This window comes from Sinocyclocheilus anshuiensis, unplaced genomic scaffold, assembly GCF_001515605.1.
Source record: "Sinocyclocheilus anshuiensis isolate Anshui unplaced genomic scaffold, SAMN03320099.WGS_v1.1 scaffold4336, whole genome shotgun sequence".
In the NCBI taxonomy this organism is placed as follows: domain Eukaryota; kingdom Metazoa; phylum Chordata; class Actinopteri; order Cypriniformes; family Cyprinidae; genus Sinocyclocheilus; species Sinocyclocheilus anshuiensis.
The window spans coordinates 12,084-36,304 of record NW_015553078.1 but is presented as its reverse complement, the minus strand read 5'-3'; the positions used below and the strand labels follow the sequence as shown (position 1 = coordinate 36,304).

The following is a 24,221-nucleotide window of genomic DNA, read 5'->3' as shown; positions in this document are numbered from 1 at the left end:
ATATAGTGCTGCACAGTAATAGTTAAATGGTTAATTATTATAATTATTTTGCTAAAAAAAATATAACAAAACATTATTGCTCACAGATTCAGTCGCAGTAAACAGCACAAATGGGAAAAAAAACAAACACCTGGTTGAATTACACTTTTATTTGTGCAGAATATCTCAATAGAGATCACTCCAACTTACATGTTTGCTTGTGTGTTCAACTCATCAGCATTTTTTCCATAATGTAGAATGGAATTTAATGTAGAACACAACTTAATACAGTTGTCACTCCTGAAACTTTGCAGTGTACTTAGAATGAAAAATTTTACGTTTATTCCAATTGTGAATGGGTTATACACAGAAAGTGAGCAAATACCCTTCCTTATAATCAATGAAGCTGATATCTGTTCAGTTCAGCCACAGCACAAGCTCACTGACTGGGTGAAAACTCCCAATATAATCAAAAAATGTGTCTATACCGCAAAATGAATCTCTCATTTACATTGTGTTTATACTTTGTTGGTTATAGCAAAACTATTCTTGAGAGTGCAGAGATCAAGCTGAACGAACTCTGGCAATTCTGACTTACACGCCTCTGATTGGCCATTGTATTCACACACTCAACAAACATATCTGTGATTGGCTACAATGCTTAGCGCTGCAAAAACATCCCTTTGACGCTCTTCCCAGACCATCACACAAATACGGGAGTGTTTGAAAGCAGTCGCCTGTCAGCGGGTCGGTACTCCCGGTACTGTGGAAAAGCTGGAATCATTACGTTTTTAAAATGTAAGTATTGGTACCGAAGTACCATTACTTTTGAAAACACTAGTGACTAAAGACAAAAAAAAAAAAAACTACACTGGATACGGGGCAACGCGAGCAACAAATCTCAGATGCCCCATTCTATTTATGACATACTGACACAAAGGACAAATGATTCACTGTGAAGGTGCTTTGACACAATCCGTATTGTATAAAGCACTATAGAAATAAAGGTGACCTTAGAGTAGTAATATGTACCCTTAACATACTACTATGAACATTTCAGCTGTAAAAAATGGCACAAAGATGTCCTACTGAGGGCACTGGCCCAGTGACAAGTTGCTGTACCCCAAAGTTACATTCAATGGGACAGAGCTGTTTAAACTATTATGAATGATGTGTAGAAATCTACTGAGCTTTCTTCTGAGTTTTGTGAAACTTTTGCAGTTATTACAGAGAAAAGTCACTGTAACTCTTAAAAATCTTTAACTAAAACAGCTACAGTCCAGTGGAGCAACAGACCCACTGGAGTTTCCTTCCTCTCATGCATCTCTCTACCAACCATTTATGAAACATATATGATATTGATTTAGTCCATGTGTTTCCATACCTCCATCTCCCTGACGGTCTCTTTCTGATTCATATGTGGAATGCATTGTAGCGTGGTAGTGTGGTTTATGATGTGTTTGTACTCGGATATGGGGCACAAGAGGAACATCTATCTTCTTTTTCCTTTGTGCTAGTGTCTTTGTTTACCGTTCCGTGTATATTTGGCTCTCAGTGCTATTGAGGAACAGAAGCATTTCACCGGATCTATAATGTGTGTGCTCTGTCAATGTATTCTGCATAGTTGGTTGATGGGATTTCATTGTTTAGAGAGTTTACCTGGAGTTACAGCAGAGCAGAAGCATCTCTCTGTTGTTCATAAGGACCTGCAGAAGAACGAGGAAGGCCTTGGCACGGATGACTGAAGACGGACTCTCCAGAGAGCGGATTATCTTCATAACAAATTCCTGCAAAGAGGCGTTCAAGCCGTTAGAGGGCATGCATCATTTAAAAAGACCGGGAGGTCTCTGGACATTTAGTGTGGCATAAGTCCCAATTGCCTGGCAGTAATTTGACAGGTGCTATCACTTACACAGCGAGGTGCTGGAGGGGATGGAAAAGCCCCCCAAAATGCACTTGATATAAAACAAGAGGTTAAAATAAGATAATGAGTTCCACAGCATTTAGTGGGCAGCAAATCAGGAGGAATTGATTAACTTTCACTATCAGCATAATTGGGGGGGGACTGTCAAAAGCAAAACAATCCGAAACATTAGGATTAACTACAGCTCGAGAAGGGGAGTTAATTAATTTCAAACTCACCTACTGTACTCTAGGCATGGATTGTAATTACATCAACAGTATTCCAAGCTGCACTCCGAGATTGCGGCACTTCCTTACCCAATTAGCCCAGCCACTCTGCGCTTCATTGAAATTTAAATTCTATGCTAGACAATGTATGAATAAACACGCAGCGTTCTGGACTTCTATTCGTCAGGGGAATTAAGCAGAGAAATCCACAGCAGTTTATAAGTGGTCCTGAGGTGATCCAGGAAGTTTTAGGCACTCAAAAGATTGTTTTGTTTTTTTCTTCCCCCTCTAATATTCAGTCAAATTGGAAATTTACATGCAAATGAATACAGGTCAAAGAAAATTAGCATTGTACTGTACAGTGGCATTTCAATCAATTTCTACAGGCCATTTTCCAATTGATTACTGCCTCAGATAAAGAGCAAAGAGTCGTCGTACAATGTTTTGTTCATTCTTGACATGCTGCAAGGCCTGCATTGCTTCACGGGCTGCTGGCTACATCTAGGAGAAACATAGGTTTCAGCAAGTTTCTGAAAACTTTTGATACTTGGACATTTTTTTTAAGAATTGTATGGGTAAAGAACTGCTTGCAAAGATCATTTCTTATTAAGACTGGACATAATTGTTGAGGTAGCTTGATTAAATGTAGCTAAAATACACTACCACTCAAAGGTTTGGAGTTAGTAAGGTTTTATTTAAACAAACACTTTTATTCAGCAAGGGCACTTCAAATTGATCAAAGGTGACAGTAAAGACATTTATCATCTTACAAACGATTTGTATTTCAAATAAATGCTGTTATTTTGTATACCGTATTGGCACGAATATAAGACGACCCTGATTATAAGACGACCCCCCTTTTTCCAGATGTACATTTTGGAAAAAGGCTTTTTAAAAACCGAATCTTGTTTTTTCTCAGTAAAACACATTTTGTCTTCAATTATTTTCATATTGCATATTTTCCTATTTCATGGCACACTCGTTTTATGCGTATTTGGCGCCACCTATTGTTGTGGGTGTATTATTGACATGTCAAAGTCTAGACTCTGAATATAAGACGACCGTGTTTTTTCAGATGTATTTCCAAGAAAAAAAACATCGTCTTATATTCGGGTCAATACGGTACTTTATTTATCAAAACATTATGCAGCACAACTGTTCTCAACTTTGATAATAATAAAAAATGTTTCTTAAAGACAAAATCAACATATTAGAATGATTTATGAAGGATCATGCAAGACTGAAGACTTGAATAATGGCCACTGAATGAATGAATGAATAGTATTATATTAAATATATTAAAATAGTAATTTTAAATGTACAGTTTTTACTAGGGATGCACCGATACCACTTTTTCCAGTACTCGCCCGATACCGATTATCCTTCGGTTATTTTCACACTTAATTATGCCCATTAAAATGTATTTTACAAGTTTTTGTTACTTTCACGGTTAATTTTCTTGCTCTGTGGTACATCATCTTTAATTTAATAGCATTGGAGCTTCTCCATTGCAGCAGCTTAGTACTGTAAGTAATGCAGAAACGCTCATGAAGCAAGTAAAACATGCGCAACGCGTGCAGGTATTTGTACTGATGCAGAATAGTACAGCTAAGCGCATTTCACACAGGCTGCTAGATTCACTTTCGCCAGAAAATCGTGTACGATCTCAAAGTTGTTGACCGATGAAGTGCTGCCAGTACTAAGAACGATACAGGCTGTCAATAATGCAACGCAGAGAGAGAGATGGCACAGGATGTACAAAGTGTGTGTGCCAAACTGAAAGAAATCAAAAACTTATTGGCAGAACTTGTTAAAGAATAAATAAATACATATACAAATAAAAATGCTGCACTAGATGCAGCATTTCCTTCACATTGGACATTGAAATGCTAAACTCCTGGTGCACTGGCATCCCTGTTGGGAGGATTAATGTCAAACGTAAGGAAATTATCAGAATTGGACTCAGTAATGTACTGAATAGAACTGTAATGCCTAACGAGTTCAAACACTACCATAAAGTCTAATACATACTGGGCCAATCTATCGTAAGTCACATGCAGCAAAGGAGACTGGGGGCAATTGTAACACTCTAAATTTCATGTTTATATTATTTTATTTTTTTATACTATTACTATACTTTTTTTTTTATGTCCGATATATTGCAAACATGCATTCTATCTCAAGGTTGTTGGTTAAAAGCTACAAAATATGAATCATAGATGCCAACAGTGTTGCTGGTAACTACTATACAGGAAGCACAAAACACCACACTCTCAGGGCAATTGCACGGATGCTCCCCTGTTCCAAACTTAACTCAAACTTAATCTCACCTAAGATTTCACATGCTATAAATCGCTGTGTTCCACTGAATTGTACTGTACGCAACACAGCACACTTGTCCTTACAGCACCTGTTTCCCTACTGATATTCTTCTCAACTATTTTTAACACTCTCATTAAAAGTGAAAGCAAAGGGAGTGAATGTTTTTTGAATGCAAAAAAATAAGAACATGAGAGAAAATAAACACATCAATCATTAAGGTGCATGATTCTTTCACACCACCACTGTATTAATATTTAAATATATAAAAACATGTTTGTATATTTCTGATAACTATGAATTATGCAGCCACGTCAAATCCCAAAACCTCATCCTAAACATTGCCAAGACTGATAAATTATAGAATTATTTATTAAGACTGTACACACTTGGTTTACATGAAAACTTTAGAAAACCTGCTATAAACGTTTTGGGGAATGTTTGGTCTGGACACCGGCATCCTGATTACAAATATAAATATACTTGTACACGTATAGTTCATTTGAAAATGTTTATATACTGTAGATGTTTACTTCTAAAAAGTTTTTTTTTTTTGCAACTATTTTTGGAAAATCTAATTCCACCATGAAAAATAGACATGATTTTATTAAACATCCCATTTGGAAACCGTTTTTATATGCTGTACATACCCGGTCCTGTACCAGTCTGTGGGAATGTGCTCCTGATGCCAACATGGCAGCGAACATAGTGAGCATGTGTTGCTGGACACGGCTGATGCCTGACACCAGACAACTGAGGATGCTGGGTAATCCCACCTTGTCAATCACACTCTGGAAGGCCCCCGCAGATTGGCGTGTTATTTTACACAGAGCCTGGAAGGGCAGATAAAGGTAAGACAGGTGGGCTGAATACAGAATCTTCAATACTGCTGCTTTTTGTTACATAATATTTATTTATTTAGAGGAACATTAATATGTCATCAAAAGGTTATACATTTTTGATACCGCTGTAGAGATGAGGTTAAAAAAAAGGAAACAACTAACCAGTATCATGAAATATACATTTAAAAAACACATGCCCAAAAAATGATCATTCTTGTACAAAGCTATTGTAAAACACAAAACAAGTTTCATGAATATAGCCGCAAGTGACAATCAACGGGTGTGATAATGAATAATGCATTTGAACAATTAGATGACACAACTACCATGTATGTTTCCAATTTTTATGTGAGTTTACAACAATGTCAACAGTTTTGAATCTCCACTGATACTGTAAGTTAGTGTTCTTTACAGCTTACAAAAATAAATGCTAATTCCAAAAGAGACAACACGCTTCATAAAGGAAATCAGAAAATATGATTTCACAATGATGTAAAAGGTCCGGACATTTCTTTGAAAGTTAGGATTTCTTATCCTATCCTAAGATGGCTAAGATAAACAACATTACAACTGCAGCTTTCATCTGTCATTCACAATAACAAATAAGTGGCTGAACATAGAATTTGCTGTTAGTCCCCCTCGCAACAAGAAATCATGAAATGAAATCCATGCTTTCTGGGTTGTTATAGTTATAGGCCAATAAGTCACTATGGTCCAAACCAAACAATATTTTGGCCCATATTTGCTAAAAAAAAAAAAAAAAGATTCAAAATTGTTTTGATAACTTATGACAGGTTTTTAAATTGCAGTGCCCCAACTGAGCAAAACTGCACAAATTCACCTCAGAATGTCCTGAAGGGCAACTGGTCAAATTGGCCAACCCCCTCTCCAAAATTTCATTGACTTATATCTTCATAACACTTAGACAAAACTTAAATGGAACAGAATTTCAATTCTCGACTGTACAGTTGTGAAGACATGAAGGAAATCATTTATGGTCTTATTATAGCACCACCTAGGGTCAGACCAGGGCCTGACAATAAGAACTGCCCTAAAATACACCCAGGACAGTTGATGCAATTGTCACTGGCTCAATGGGACAAAAATAAATAAATACATACAAAATAAAATAAAATAAACAAAGATGATGAAAAAGTACATATTGGACCATTGCAGTTACACTTGATAACACTATATTGAGCAACTATAGACCAATATCAAATCTTCCTTTTTATATGCAAGATTATTGAAAAGGTAGTTTTTAATCAGCTGAACAACTACTTAAACTCAAATGGATACAAAATCTGGTTTCCAACCACATCACAGCACAGAGTCAGTGCTCATAAAGATAATAAATGATATTTGCTTAAATTCTGATTCTGGCAAAATATCAGTGCTGGTACTACTAGATCTCAGTGCTGCGTTTGACACTGTCGACATTAACATACTTCTAGAGAGACTGGAAAACTGGGTTGGGCTTTCTGGGATGGTCCTCAAATGGTTGAGGTCATACTTAGAAGGGGGAGGTTATTATGCGAGTATAGGAGATCATAAGTCTAAGTGGACGTCCATGACATGCGGAGTCCCACAAGGCTCAATTCTTGCGCCACTCTTGTTCAGCCTGTATATGCTTCCACTGAGTCAAATAATGAGAAAGAACCAAACTGATGATACCCAGGTTTACGTAGCCTTATCGCCAAATGACTACAGCCCCATTGACTCCCTCTGCCAATGCATTGATGAAATTAACAGTTGGATGTGCCAAAACTTTCTTCAGTTAAACAAAGAGAAAACTGAAGTCATTGCATTTGGAAACAAAGATGAAGTTCTCAAGGTGAACGCATTCCCTTGACTCTAGGGGTCAAACAACTAAAAATCAAGTCAGGAATCTTGGTGTGATTCTGGAGTCAAGCCTTAGTTTCAATAGTCATGTCAAAGCAATAACTAAATCAGCATACTATCATCTCAAAAACATTGCAAGAATTAAATGTTTTGTTTCCAGTGAAGACTTGGAGAAACTTGTTTATGCCTTTATCACCAGCAGGGTGGACTATTGTAGTGAACTCCTCACTGGCCTTCCCAAAAAGACCATTAGACAGCTGCAGCTCATCCGGAACACTGCTGGTACTGCAGACGTGAACTGTAATGTTTATGGTCTTTTCGGGCAGGTTAAGCGATATTAATCGCGAAGCTCAGTGTAGAGACTATACCACACTGCCGACAGTAATTGACCTAATAAAAACTATATTTCTGTACAGCATGTAATTATGCAGTAAAATATTACATATAATCTGGGATTATAAAAAAAAAAAACTGTACCATTCGACATATTGCTTGGAAGGACGGTATAAGTGCTTAGAAATATTTCACGTCTTTAATTCCATTCATTATTTGTAGCGTGCCTGCCATCCAATAATCACAGTAAGTTTTGTGCTTTGTTACTTTTAATTAGAAATAAAGTATCAGCTTACAAATTCTGTCAGTTTTATCACAAAATACAAACTATAAATGAGGTTTTTCAGCCACAGAAATACGTCAGTAAAACAATGTCACGTAAAGTCACATTTACCTCAGGAAAGACATTCATTGTACATAAACTCAATAGTCAGCTAGAAAGCCATCCAATAATCACAGTAAGTTTTGTGCTTTGTTACTTTTAATTAGAAATAAAGTATCAGCTTACAAATTCTGTCAGTTTTATCACAAAATACAAACTATAAATGAGGTTTTTCAGCCACAGAAATACGTCAGTAAAACAATGTCACGTAAAGTCACATTTACCTCAGGAAAGACATTCATTGTACATAAACTTGATAGTCCGCTATAAAAAAAATAACTCTAGAGAGAAGCATTGTATTACATTCATTATATTTTACTTAACCTGCTGCCTTCATTTTTAATGTTTGTTTGAAGAAATCTGTCATAGGAATGTGCAGGGAGACTTCAGATATTAAAAAAAATGTCTTGTTAGAAAATGTTTACTCAATAAAATCATGGCGCGGTGACTTCACTTGTTATGGATGTCTTGAGCAATTCAGTTTTATATTAGTAGTTGTAGCCATTGCAGTGTGAATGTCTCAGCCATCACTGCGGGAGAATGTGTCCGAGTGGACGCGCATTGTGGACTACGCCGGGCGTAGTTGCGCCTGATCGTAGTTTTAGTTGGTGCAACAGATGTAAATATTTATCATAAAGCTGGACGTTGCAAAGCCCAGCGTAGGGCTTACACCCAGCTTTTTTACGTCTAGCTGGTGCAACCGGCCCCAGGTCTGGTTTCCAGTTACATTTAGGATTGATTTTAAAGTATTATTGCTCCTTTATAAATCACTCAATGGTCTAGGACCTCAATACATTGCAGATATGCTCACTGAATATAAGCCTAATCGACCACTCGGATCATTAGGATCATATCAGTTAGAAATACCAAGGGTTCACTCAAAATAAAGTAGGGGTGCACCGATTGATCGGCTACCGATCGCTATCGGCCGATAATAGCTTGGGGAAGTTATAATACTCTATAAAAGCCGATCTCAAGCTGATGACACACCTGCTGTGAGAGGCTTGGCATGACATGCAGTGGCACAGTCTCGATCTCTGTCCGTAAAATAATTATTATGCTGATGGTGAGGTACAATTCATATTTCTTCAGTAAATAACTTTATGTGAGACGTTATTTCACAAACCTGTGCACAGTTCACACAGGAATTGCCACTTGCACAATCGAGACAGTGTCGCATCGTCACTAAAGTCGTTTAAACACGTCTATGAAAGATTGTATTACTGTACTGCGTAAAAACAGAATCACAATGCTCAAAAAGCATTTTCAGTAACAACGTTTGGATTTGAAATCAAAATGGATTAATGTTGTGTTTGTGGCAAACAGCCACGGATCAGTAGCGGACCTCTGTGTGAAAGCACAATGAGTCCGTGCTGCTTCTGCACTGCTTGTGTGGTGTACTGCATGATCAAACATTTAGGTGAGATAATTATATATTTTTGAAAAATGTAAAAAAAAATTCAAAAATGAAATTCAGGCCCTGAATGAATGTCTGTAAAAATCCTAACTGGAGCATCACTATAAATTATTCTACATGATAAAAAGAAGGCTTCAAAAAGATTGGTATCGGTGATTGTATCGGCAGATATTGCTTCCTGTGATCGACAATCAGTGATCGGCCCAAAAAATCCTGATCGGAGCACCCATAAAACAAAGGAAGTCCGCTTTTAGCTATCATGCCACCCGCAGTTGCAACCAGCTTCCAGAAGAGATCAGTAGCCATATTTCAGTAGCCATATTTAAATCCAGACTCAAAACACATCTGTTTAGTTGTGCTTTTACTGAATGAGCACTGTGCTACGTCCAAACTAAATGTACTGTATTTTATGTACCATCATTTTCTATTCTTAACTGTTTAAATTCATTTTTAAATCATTTTAAAATTAATTTTTTTATTGTTGTTGTGATTATTTTTATGCTTATTTTAATTAATTTTATGTAAATCACTTTGAATTACCATTGTGTATGAAATGTGCTATATAAATAAACTTGCTTTGCCTTGCACCAGAGATAGGGACTCGAGTTAGTGACTCGGACTCGAGTCGCATTTTTATAGACTTCAGACTTGACTCAGATTCGACCTGAAATGACTCAAGACTTGACTCGACTCGAGGAAAAGGACTTGTGAACATTTTAAAAGCAACTCTAGTCTTTTATCCTTAAATACTTATATAACTGATATTCAAAAGGCGGACAGCATCTGCACCCCAGCATCCATCCGGACCGCGAGCCGTAACACAGCACCATTTTAAGTGAGCAGCGCGTCAAAACAGCGCAGCGGATCACATAACAAGCACTCAGTGTCTTTTATGGTAAATATCTTTCAGTGCTATATCCTCTAGTATTTTTATCAAAAGCCAAACGCGCTTTCTTCAAGCCCTTTCAGCTCCGTGCGCTTTCTCTCTCTCTCCAGACGCGCGCCAGCGCCAAGTTTAAGAGCTACGGATGACGCGGTTATTTTAACAACAACAGAAACAACAAAACACAGCAGAAAACAACAATGGTGAAAATATAGTTATTTTTCATACTATCTATTTATCTATCTATAACCTATGACTCTAAGTGTTCAACCCAGATGTGACAAGACGTTTATCTACATTTAGCATTATTAATCTGTAGGCTAAGAACATTTCAAAAGAATCATGTAGGCTAATTATAATTGGGAAAATTGTTGTTAGATGGCTAGGATAGAACTTAAACTTTGAAATTGCTAGTTATCTTTCTTCTCTGCTCAAGATGAGAATGTTTTGATTATTGTAGCTACATGGTTTTAAGATAATGCTTTTAAGTAGGCTAAAATATTAAAATAGTATAGATTTCAGGAGGAAAACCCTGAACAGAAACATTGTTTTTTCAGTCACATGGCCTTGCATGTATCTAAATGTAAAAATGCAATCCATGTAAAAAAAATAAATAAAAATTTCGGACCTCTGCTTGGAAGAAAATATGCCGCGCCTTGGAACTTTAATTGAATACCCCTGACTTATATAATAAAGAAATACTTTATTTGTATGGTTTTGTAATATCTGTGTCACATATTTCCTTGTGTGTCATGGTAGATCGGACTCTTATTATAGAATTTCATTACAGAAAAACTGTTTTGAACATGGCAATGGATTAAAACATAGCCTATAAATAACAAGCTGGATGTACAATAACCTTACATCTTTTTTTTTACATAGCAGATTATAGAATATATAGCCTATAGCCTACGTCTATAGCCTATAAAACAGCTTCGTAAATAGGAAGATTTCAATACATGAGGATTTTGAATGAGATTTTTTTTAGCAAGCCACTAAATGACTTGAGACTCGACTCGGACTTGTGGCCAAAGACTCGAGACTTGACTCAGACTCCAGCGATAAAGACTTCAGACTTGACTCGGACTCCAAGTTAAAGACTTGTGAACATCTCTGCCTTGCACTGCAACTTCTGTAATCTACTCCCTGAATGGAAGTTGAATTGAGCAGTACGCACAGCTGAACTTTGTGTTGAAACACCCTGTTAAAATGATGAGAATCATGTGTGTTTAATACTCACAGATATAGCGCTGACCCTGAGTGCATCCACTGTGGAGTGTGTGAACAGATACCAGAGTGCAGGTCCCACCTCTGCAGTGATGAATCCCTGGGCGTATTGAGACTCACGGCTGCACACGTTCTCTATGGTTTTGGCAGCCATGTGGTTCACCACCAACTCTTCCTGAGAAACAAGAAGAGAGAGAGAGAGAGAGAGATACACTTTACTATAAAGTCAGTTTAGTTAATGAATTAATAATACATCTGAACAATTCATTTAAATCTTTGTTAACAACTGTTCATTATTAGTTCATGTTAACTCAGGACCATTAAATAATATTAACAGATACAACTTATGCAGAGGTGGACCGTAATGAAGTTCATTTACTTGAGTACTGTACTTAAGTACACTTTTTGAGTATCTGTACTTTACTTGATTTTTTTTTTCTGGAAACTTGCTACTTCAACTTCACTACATTTGAAAGACAAATATCGTACTTTTTACTCCGCTACATTCATATCAAGGTCCCCAAGTAGAAAATCCGGCCTGCGATCTACCAGGACCTTCCAGTGTTGCCAAGTCTTACAATATTTCTAAGCCTGCAGTTTTCCACCTAGCTTTGAATGGATGTTTGGTTGATTTTTTTACGCAAATCTGGCAACCTCGGGACCTTCCCCGCTAAACTAATGTAAACGTCTGCACTACTGCACAGCTAAAAGTGCTCTAAAAAGGCAAATAAGTTAATAAAAGACGAAAAAGGCACATATGTATAGTGTGGTGTGATCATATGTGTGTTCACCACATTGATTTTAAATAGACAACTGTATGTGATGCCTTACGTAGGCCGAGCACTACGATCAAAGATCATAGAAGATAAATGATCGGCATTCGGTACATAAAAATCTGGCAACCTCAGGACCTTCCCCGCTAAACTAATGTAAACGTCTGCACTACTGCACAGCTAAAAGTGCTCTAAAAAGGCAAATAAGTTAATAAAAGACGAAAAAGGCACATATGTATAGTGTGGTGTGATCATATGTGTGTTCACCACATTGATTTTAAATAGACAACTGTATGTGATGCCTTACGTAGGCCGAGCACTACGATCAAAGATCATAGAAGATAAATGATCGGCATTCGGTACATAAAAATTACCTACACCTTGATCTACATGACAGAGAAAATGTATAGTTTTTATTCTGTGTGAACTCGCATGTGTATGTGAACTCATTAAATTAACCATGTTTTTACTATAGTAACTAGTTTAACTATGGTATTTGAGGTAAAATCCCAGTATCCACAAATTTACTATTCCCTCACTATAGTAACCATAATTATGCTATTTGTAGTAAAACTACAGTAACCACAAATTTAACATAGTTTCATTATAGTAACTATAGTTTAATATTTGTAGTTAAACTATGGCAATACAAATGGTAGGCTAATATATCCGTCAAAAATGGCTGCTATTACCATATATAAAAAACCTTACTACTCAGGCCTACTGGTAAATTGCTGCTAAAAATTGGTCAAGGAAGTATATAAATCTGAACATTATTTTATTGTCAAAACACTGCACATACATATATATATTTTTGCAAATAAATGATCAATAAGTAGGTTAAATGATCACGCAGGTCAAAATGTTTTACTTCACTTTTTTTACAACTTTGGAATCTAAACTGGGAATCGATAAGAATTGAAATCAATAAGCAGAATCAGACTTGGAATAGATCAAATTAAAACAATACCAAACCCTAGCCACATTTTATGTGGCTAAATTCAAAATTAGTTGTTTTTGCAGTTGATAGCAAAATTCAAAAAGTCACAACATAATGTTCTTTTTAGCAACGTCATATGACCCCTTTAATTCCAAAGATAATACAACCTAATCAGTGTATTCAGTAGGTTGCATTAGTGGCATAAGGTATAGTAAGTATACAACAATGTGACAATAAAACAATGCATTTACTTTTTACTTTTGATGCTCAAGTAAAAACCTGTCTTTACAACGTTCACTTGTAGTGGAGTAGTATTTGACCAGTAGTATCTGTACTTTCACTCAAGTAATGCAGTTGTGTACTTTGTCCGCCTCTGAACTTATGATTATTTTTATGTTGAAATTAACATTCACTACACTGAAAACAAAATAGTGTGGGATTTAGTTTGAAACAATTTCTGCTAAGAAATTACTTTTAAGAAATTGCTAATAAATACAAAATAATGGCAAGTAACACTGAATGAAACATGAAATTTAAAAGCAGAAAGACTGAAATGGTATTTTCTTGTAAAATACATCCAATAATCTAATCAACTTTGTAATGTTTAAATCAAAATATAATAAACTTGCTCCACCTCAAAAACAAATTTTAGTTGATGTTACCAGGACCTCCTAGTTTTCAACTATTTCCCTGTATCCACCTTCACCATTCTATTATGTAACACCCACTTTTCAAGATCCAAACAATTCCCCATGGCTAAAATCAAGCTCCATAAACATCAGATTACATAAGTAAAGTATATTGGGTTACTAAGAGCATTTCATGCAGACTTTAAACGCAATTGTACTCTGAAAAACTTTAAGCATTACACTCAAAGACATGCGTTCATGAATTCATTTCTAAGTGGGACACACAGACCTTTACGAATTTCACGCAATTACATCATGACCTAATAGTCCCTCAACACCCTCCAAACTTGAGTGAAATAATTTCCTTAAATTTCACACCACAGCGAATCTCGCTCAGAGATAACGAACGCTGGCTGTGTTTTTATGTATTCGGACCCCTGTCCTTGAGCGTGTCTCACTGCAACCGTATCTGGTGGAAATTAAACATTTAACAGCATTCAACAAACGGCAAGCATGCAGAGTCGAGTGAGGAAAATAGCAAATGGAGAGGTTGGGCATATCTTAGAGGCGCAGTTACACTGTGCACTGCTGCTATGCAATATGGATGCCGTCACTGTAATGTAGTTCCTAGACCCCCGTCTCAAAGTTAAAAGAAAGTTCAGCTTAGTCCATGGAAGAGGTGCATTAATACACATACTGTATCTTGGAGGCAAAAAGTAGAAAGAACTCTCAAGTAGAATATTCTGACGCAACACAAATAACAGCAGCTACTCCAGAGTCCCTGGGCCTATCGTATCTCTTTGTGCTGGAGTCTGGTGGTCTGGCTTCGTGGAGGCTTTAGGTAATGAACTAGAGCTGGCACTCGCTAGAGCAGGGGAAATGACTGACAGCTGCTACAGGGTGCAAGAGGTGGGGAGGAGGGGGGTGCTGAGCGCTTTCTTTTTTTCTTGTAGCACAAGCCTTGTCAAAAGGCATAGAAAATGAAACTAAAATCCACCAGCCAGAGGTTTCTCAATAAGAATTTAAATTCCACAGGACAAATACGCTCCGTTGTAGGCGAGTTTGTGCTTTTTCAAATGTACACAGCTAGTCTATTTCCACTGAGGTCTGAGTAAGATGCTTTAGGGATCATCTGACTGCAGTCGAGGGGAGAGTGTTTTGTAGACTGCCCTGACTAGATGGACTACAAATTACCCACAACTAAATAGAGCACATTTCTCATCTGTTTTTCATCCATTTTCAAATAAACAACTCCTGTTTTAATTGTTTTTTCGAGTTCAAATTCTCGCATGTGTTTTCATGACAGAAAGTGGTTTGGGGACCGTGTAAAGTCATTGGGTGACAGTTGCTGTCAGCTCGTGTAGTGTGTGACCCCCTGTTGTGGATCATTTACGTAGTGTTATGTAGTGTGAACACCACAATGACTTCAAGACAGACAGCAAGTCATGTAGTCTGAACAGCACAGCGATCTGCCGACATTTAAAGTCGTGTAGTGTGAACTTGGCTTGACCAGCCAAGGCTCCAGACTGGGGAGTCATTACCTATTTTTGTGCACATTTTGGGATATCGCTAAAAAAATGCTGGATGGAAATGCCAAGATGCATAAAAATTCTAAAATGTGTAAAACTGAGTCAGATCATTTGAGTCAGATCATTTGTTCATCCAATAAGAAGAGATGTGAATATGATGGAAGTACAGCATAAAGGTAAGTTTGTCTGAATTAATGAATGAAACGCTCATTTTAAAATCTTCCTGGTCTAACGACATTTGTTATGATTTCAGCTTCGAACATTACAATGCACATGATAACTTTCGTTAACTTTAGTAAATCCCACATCGACTTCAAGTCATGTAGTCTGAACAGCACAGCGATCTGCCGACATTTAAAGTCGTGTAGTGTGAACTTGGCTTGACCAGCCAAGGCTCCAGACTGGGGAGTCATTACCTATTTTTGTGCACATTTTGGGATATCGCTAAAAAAATGCTGGATGGAAATGCCAAGATGCATAAAAATTCTAAAATGTGTAAAACTGAGTCAGATCATTTGAGTCAGATCATTTGTTCATCCAATAAGAAGAGATGTGAATATGATGGAAGTACAGCATAAAGGTAAGTTTGTCTGAATTAATGAATGAAACGCTCATTTTAAAATCTTCCTGGTCTAACGACATTTGTTATGATTTCAGCTTCGAACATTACAATGCACATGATAACTTTCGTTAACTTTAGTAAATCCACTTCACCAGCTAATTACTCTTCAACAGTGATGCTATAGAGCCACCGTAAAAAGCAAAGTTCAAATACTAAACTCTAAAGATGGCTCCACACCTGTTTCTCTGATGCATAAGGTCTATAATCACCTCCCATAACTGTCTCATATGATTGTGTTCCCAAACATCAGGCATCCTAACACAAGATAACATGACAGCGCTTACTATTACATTTTGTCTGCGTGCTCTTCTTTTATTATAGAGGAGAAAAGAGCCACAGGCTTCCCTGGTTGCAGCAACTTCTATTTTTATTATTATTACTTTGTGCTAGTTTCCCAGGAAGTGAACATTTTATATATCTTTATAAATTGAAGAATCACTCAATAACAACTGATTGATGAACAGGCATTTTACCACATAGAGTATGACTCTGACGATTTAAGTTATGCTAAACTAGGATGTTTTCTTGTTGCACTTGTTGCTCCGACCTAAAGCATACAGTACCATCAGATTAACGATTCCTGATTCATTTTGAATTCGACATAACTGAAAATGAATCACAGTACAGTCAAGAAGTCAAGCAGGAACTCAGTAATGAGCAACTCAGTCCTGAGTCCAACCATCTATCTATCTATCACCTTAAAATTATGAAACTTCAAGATTATAAAATCATTTAAAACTTTCAGACAACATAACAGACAATGTCAGATTAGGCTGCTAATGGACATACATGCTTTGATCCACTAAAAAATTTAGTCTGCATTCATTTATTTACATAAATACTAGGGCATTTTGTCCAAGAACTGTCCATATAGCCACTTTATAGCAAAGTGTGAGTGCATATACATACACACTAGGGGTTGAATGACTTATGATTTTTTTAAAGTCGACTTTTATGTGATGAAAGTCGAGTCGAAGTCGACTAGTTGCTGATGACGTCATTAATGAACAAATAAGTCTGGAGCTGTGACAAACACCTCGTGCACAGCTATGGCATATGACACAGCGCTGCCCACATGGCTATTGCTCCTATAACAGCTCATTTTTATCAGTTCTTTTGTCTTTGGGTCGTTTTATTTCTCACAGATTTCTGCTCGTTCTAAATCCGATACAGATAAAGTAGCACAGTAAAGATTACATTCATATGAATGCATTAGTGAGAGCGATTGCGTGTGTGAATTAATTCTACCTGTGTGAATTAATTCTACCTGGCAGCGTCTCTCTACTAGTAGTGAAGCTTTGGGATTTAGTTATTAAGAAATATATATGCTTGAACCTTTCAGTTTCTAAGCTATTTTATTGAGAAATCACAGAACAGTGTTGACAATAGGCTATATTTCCGCACTGAATCATTCTGTGTGCGTGATGTACGAGCTACTGTCTGTAGCCTATGTGTGCATTACAATGCAGCAGCGCATTAGATTAGAACGGCGATTAACTTATCTGTACAATAAGCTGTTTAAAACGTGCATTCTCCTGTTCAGTTTCGAGCATCCAGTAATATAATCACACGTCTTGTGGAGCGCTTTCGGAGTATGCATTTATTTGTCATTTTAACTGTTTGGAAACGGAGCGTAAATGTGGAAGTCCTTCAAAGATTTCTTATCCTGTTGCGCCCTCTATAGGACCAGCGACTAGTCGACGTCAAGCTTAAAGCGTCATGGCAGAGCATTGAAGTCGACTAGTCGGTGCAACCCCTAATACACACACTCAAAAAAAGAAGCCATTTGTCAATCAAACAGCACTTGGATAATGAAAATTGTCTGTACTATGGTTATTTATTTCTTATTTATTTCTTTTACTTTTTTCCAGTACATCTGATATCTCTTTTGAAATTACAAATTACTTGTCGTTGAAACCTGTCGCGCCAATCCTGGTTAGGACACAGCGTAAGCCAGATACCCTGACCAAATAGTGCCACTCATATATGCCATGTGCTCTGCCTGACTAACCTGATTTGATGCACACAAGACTTATTCCGGTATATGTTTATATATAAACTTGCAGCTGCCTCCCAAACCCACACAATGTCAGACTTACAGGGGCTACGAGGTGAGGACAGCTTCTCACCAGAGATCTGTCCTCCAATCCCTGCCTCATTCTCTCTCACACACCTCTGCTGAGCTTCCTAGCTCGATTCTTGCCTCGGGCCAAGCTCAAGCCAAACTTTACTGAATTTATGTATTTCTCCCAAATTCTGTCTCGCAACATCAGCAGTCAGTAACTCGATACGGTAACAGGAGGTCAAACCTAAACTAGTCCACGTTTGTGAAAAAGTCGATGCACACCGAAACAAAATCTGAAGATGGAGTGTTAAAAAGTTTAACAGCTTCGAAGCAAGTGAAATTATGTAATTCCTTTAAAACAGATTCACTGTCCTAAATGCAGGAGAGTTTAGACTCCCCCAACGTATTAACACAACTAAATGTTTACTTTTTTTTTTTTTCAAATGAAAACTCAGGGGCAATGTCACAATAAGTTACATTAAAAACATATTGTATTCTATTCTAATGTAATTGTTTCCTCTTTTATGCTATAGAAAACAAGCATTACGTAGTAAAGAAATGATGCTTTATTGAAAAAGGACATGAGTTTGTGCTTATTATTGTTTATCATTAAAAAAAACAATTAGTAAAAGGTGTTAAGTTAGACATCCTAATATTCCTCATATATGCAATGTAATAATCATCAATATTACAGTAACAATCAAGGTTGGGTTCCACAAACAAACTAATAAATAAATAACCAATAGACATAAAAAATCCTAATAATAAATACATTTCAGTCATGACAACTCTCAGGATAGTTTAGCATGGTAATGGATGTCACAATGTTAATGTGAAACTTGCTACTGTTAATACATCCTCAGACAAGAAGCTGTGAGCATGTAAGACATGCTGCTGCTGCACATATAGCATACATGGAATTACCCACAGCAGATCTTTATGGGTGGAGCTAGGGGAGGTGGAGAGTTTCTCATAGAGTGCTGCAAAACTTGCTAACAGCAAACACAGAACCAAACTATTTAAAAGTTGAGCAGCAAGCTAATTTGGCTGCAGAATCAGCAGAGGTTAGTCAGCTTGTGCCACGTTGTGATGATGTCATTGTTTGCAGATTGCATTAAGAACAGCCTGTGCCACGTTCAAGAGAACTGGGCTCTTTTTCACTCAGCAGACTTTCAGTGGCCTGAGTTTGGTTCACTTAAATGATCTTAAAATGTTTTTTTTCCTCCTCATTTTATTATCTGACAGGTAGGGCTGCACAATTAATCAAATTTCTAATCGCGATTACAATTACGGATGCCACAATTGCGTAATTGTTCAAATTAGCAAACAATCATTCAAAGTCCACTTATGTTATTCTGAGTGCTTGTGATTTTTTTTTTCTACAGGTTATCTTAAGGGTTTTTTCCATTGTTTTAATTTTAGTATAACATTATAATATCATCCATATTTTTACTTATTATTATTATTATTATTATTTAAAGAAGAAACCAATCCAATGTATAGTTGACATTTGAGGCTTAATACTACAGAAAATCTATATAAATATTTCAGTTAAGAGTGTTTTCAGTGTTTATTTTCATATAAAATATGGCATGCAGTTGCTTCAAACAATGGTATAAACATCATTCAATGTAAATTGTGATAATCGTAATTAATCATCACAGTTACAATTTAAAGGGAATGATCAACAATTATGATTTTATGAGCCCTACTGACAGGTGAATATCTGTGATCACTAAACAAATAATGGTGTGGACAAGTTAAAAGTTGAAATTTAATACACAGGGTTAGAGGGGTTTGTTCACATAATATACAGCAAGTATGAGCAATAGTAGTTCAGTACAGCAATATATATACTATATATAATAGTAGAGCAATAGTGACGATTGCTGTTGCAAGCACCACTAATTATTTTCATCTCAGCCCTGAGTGTCAGTGGCATTTTGCGACCATCTGGGAAACCATTAAAGGGGTCCATTTACCTGTATGTTAAATTATGCTGATTGGGCTCTTTTTTTTTTTTAAAGAACATTTTTCGTTATGGAGTACAGGTGTTTTCTATGGCTAAATACACTCATTCAAGCCTACTTTACTGTGTGTGTTTGTGAGAGACAGAGATTATGTGAAGCTTACAGAGGTCATCTCTGTGTGGCTCCTTCTAACAACGCGAGTGTCTGTTTGAAGGAGCGGCACACCTGGTCCTGAATAAAGACCTATGTAAATTGCCTGAGCCAGACAGGCCTTTCATTAGTGTGGTCTCACTGTTTGAGCTCTTTCTGTCTCTCTCAGCATCAATCCATTCAGTCCCAGGCATAAACATTCTTTTATTCAAGCTAATCTGGTCTCTCCCAATCAAAAAGCTGGTCAAGACACAGAAGATGGAAGAACCTCAGTTAAGTCAACATGAAACAGCATTCACGTATTGCTTCCATAATGTGACACCTTCTATTACAACTTGAGCTGTAATAAATATTATTTCTATGAAAAAGTTAATACATAAGAACAATAATTTTACAAAACTGTTATTAATATTTGAAAAATGTTATGTGGTGCAACCAAAGTAATGCAGTGCATTTAACATGCAGTTGTAAGTTATATTCAGAGAGGCCTAAGCAGACCTCTATAACCATTTGTTATGGTCAGTAGGGTAGTTCAGGCTGTAAAATATCTTGTGCAACTCCTCAAAAACATAATGATAGTTAAGAACATATTGTATTTATATATTTATAATTATATAGCAAATTACATCAAAATTAAAATTAATTATATGCATCCAATTGTTAGTTTGTTTGTTTTCTCCCAAATACTTACATGAAACTAACACGAACATTTGTTTGTCATCAGTGTTGGCGAAAGTTACTTTTAAAAGTAATGCATTACAATTGTGTTACTACATGAAAAAAGTAAATAATTGCGTTACTTTTTATGGAAAGTAATGCATTACGTTACTTTTTGTCACCTGAGCTGGACTTGCTTATTAATTTTTAATACAAAAATAAATAAATAAAATTGTTTGGCAACTGTAAAGGTCTTTTCACACCAAGTGTGAAATTAATAAGCCTCAGGCTGAAGGAAGTGCCTCTGCATTAATAATTTCTCTTAACCTGGGGACAGAAGAATGGGAAAACAAAATGTTAATGTTGGGAAAATAAAGTATCTAGCATTACTTATTTGAAAAAAGTAACTCAGAAAATTTCTTGTAAATTTAAAAGTAATACATTAGTTACTTAAAAAAAATAAACTGATTATGTAACTTGTGTTACTTGTAATGTGTTACCCCCGACACTGTTCCCATTTCTAAGGAGGCCATATAGGCTAAAGGCGGTCGCACACCAGATGAGAAGCACAGCACCGTGTCTACAACAATTCTTACAACAAGTACAACACGACATAGCTGGGAGCCGCGGACAGATGCCTGAACGGCGGCGCCGGTGTGCGTACACTCATAGAAAATAATGTGTTAGAATTTTAAAGACGTGGCGCGACGCGATGCAACGCTGCGCTGTGCTTCTCATCCGGTGTGCGACTGCCTTAAAGGTCAAGTAAACATCTCAATGTATTCCAGTGGATACTTATTTTTAAATTTATGCATATTTGGACTAATATTAAGGAACATTTTGATTCCGCATTTTGGTTTGGGGTTTCTGTACTTGGTTGTCACTTTTTCACATGTTTAGGGAAGAAGAAAAGTGAAGAATTCTAAGAAACTGAATAAATAGGGTTCTAGCATCCCTGATGCTTGGACCCTTAAACAGCTATTTGGCTAATGGTTAATATTAACAAGATATACAGTATACACTACTGTTCAAGACTTTGCACTGTAAACCTAACAGATAAATTTACCAAATGAAACCATTTCACTTTACTCAAATATACTGAAAAAAGCATTGTACTTAATAGAAAATTATATCAATATAGATTATATCAAGCATAACTCAAACTGAATGTGTTACAGCACATTTCATTTTCTCAGCATGCTGTGCTTCAGACTGTTAATGGAGAGTAAATGTTAAAATTAAGAGTTATTTTGTGTTTTTGCACAAGATTAATATAGGGGGAGTAATGGCTGCTAAAAATGTTACTTCGCCATCAAATCAATAAATTAGGTGGTGGGGGGTGGGATCAGACAAGTGCAGCCTTGGTGAGCTTAATTTAAATAAAATAATAAAATATTATTTTTACGAAGACAATCATGTGGAAATATTTGAATAATGTACACAATGAATCATTCACAATATGATCAGCAATGTGTATCATTAAAGTAAACAGTTTTCATTTCATGTAGCACTTTTCCAGAAGAAGAAGAAAAATCCAAATCACACATAAAACTTTGACAGCCTTCGGTAACAAAGTTACGTACCCTTCGCGATCAACACACACTCCATGATACCAGTCCCCAGGGTGATGCATATCGAACGACTGTTCGTGACCGATTCAGCAGAGCGTCTTTGCTAAACGTGAAGAGAGAGCGCGTGTGGAGCCGCTGAGCATGTTTGATTACGGAATGACGGAGATCAGAGGCAAAACCACATCAGTATAAACCGCATCACAGATATTCAGAGTCATAGACGGGTCAGCGCGCACTATAGTGAGACATTACAGGCAGAGCTAATAGGGAGGGGATGGAATATGCACAGTATGTGTGTGTGTGTGTAATAAATATTTAATGGAAGAGTAGTGTGATGCCCAGTTGCAGCCCAAGGCTCTGCTACACGCCACTTACAGTGAGCACAACCCTTTCATCATCCACGCACATGGAATCGCACACACACAATCGCGCACGGCTCTTCCAGTTGCAGTCTGACCTGAAAACCTGTCTGCATGCTGCTCTGGCTGTCTTTCTGAATTAAGAGCACTCTCACTCTCGATTGAGCACACAATATTCTCCGGCTAGCTCTGTTACTCTCATCTTCTCTCTGTGTGTTATGCACTTCTTACCCTCCCCCAACCTTCTCCCATCATCACCCCCTGGCCTTTTTTCTCCTTCTCCCCCTCCCTCCCTATCTTTCCCCCTCTCTGATGTCTTGTTTCCTGAGCTCAGCTCTCTCTGAATCAGCAGAGGTTCTCAAGCAGGTCAGCAAAGCGAGGCATTACAATCACTGCCTACATCAGCCTCAAAACACACATGGATTTATTACTGTACTTGCATTGCGCTAATGTTGGGGAATCGGTGGAACTGAATTAGCCCGTTTCTTTCATGGCTTTCCAAAAGATGGAATGTTAATGTTTGCGGGAAGTAATTAGCAAGGCAGCATCGGGGAAGCATGCCGGCATCTGGCCGTTGCCTCAACTCCGATCGTGTCGCTGTCAGTCTAGACCTGCTTTGGAGAGAGTGATCAACTGCACAGCCTGGTGGCAGTGCTGCTGGGAAGAAAAGGAGAGAGGGAGAGAGAGCTGGGGAGTAACAGTGCTGGAGGGCCAGTTCTCTCTCTGATTACTGAGCTTATTACTGCTTATAAGCCGTGTAACCTACAATAGAGGTGCATTTTTCTTTCTCTACTGGGCTTCTTCTATCTCTGCCTCTGTGCTTAATGTTTGTTAGGGGTTGCACTGATACTGATATTCTGATTGATGCTGATGATTATTTGCATGTTACGCTGGACAGCTGATGAATGGACGATTTCATATTATTACATTATAATAGATTAAAAAACACCTTTATAATCAGGGGTGCACATACATATTTCACAAGCGGCAACCTCCCCCTCTCTCTTGTGAAGCCAACAAGGAAGTGACTTAAACTGTAATTCATCAACTGGCCGCTAGAGGCTGGCTGCAAAAGGGAGTCAATCCTATAGACTCCCCATGTTAAAATGCCCAACTTTACAGCAGAAAAAAACATGTTTACAGCCTGGTTCAAAAAATGATTTTGGTCTATATAGCTAATTTTGCCCTTCATGACAACTGTGAGGGGAGTGAATTTTTTTATAACTCATCCGTTTAAATTATATTAAGCCTTAAAGTTCTGGGCGTGGCCACTTGAGTGACAGGTGGATTGCCGCTGCTGTCACCACCGTCGAGCTAGGTGGGCGTGGCTTCAACAACCTGCTTCCGCCTCTTTGCCCATTTTCGAATATCCGGGAGTGACGCGCGGTGACGCGCTGCCAAGATGGCGACGGCCGCCTCCGCCCACTTTTGAGCTTCAAAAACGCTCTTCGGAAATCTACGGGTGACGTCACGGACACTACGTCCATTGTTTTTATACAGTCTATGATAGACTTGTGCCGGTATTCGGTAATGCGATATATCACGGTAATGAATATGCACGATATTGTTATCGTGGGCACTTCTAAATACCGTGAATAATTA

At 37.4% G+C, this 24,221-nt stretch overlaps 1 protein-coding gene across 1 annotated transcript in view; it reads right to left on the bottom strand.

Annotated features, from left to right (window-relative positions):
• LOC107668185 (serine/threonine-protein kinase ULK4-like) overlaps positions 1-24,221 on the bottom strand; it is a gene marked incomplete at its 3' end in the record, with an annotated part of 80,603 nt that overhangs the window by 54,274 nt on the left and 2,108 nt on the right. The window contains exons 2-4 of the mRNA XM_016459978.1: positions 11,368-11,529; positions 5,079-5,261; positions 1,639-1,766 (exon numbers count right to left, since the gene is read on the bottom strand). Of these exons, the coding sequence (XP_016315464.1) occupies positions 1,639-1,766; positions 5,079-5,261; positions 11,368-11,529 (473 nt within the window). The remainder of the gene's footprint in view (positions 1-1,638; positions 1,767-5,078; positions 5,262-11,367; positions 11,530-24,221) is intronic.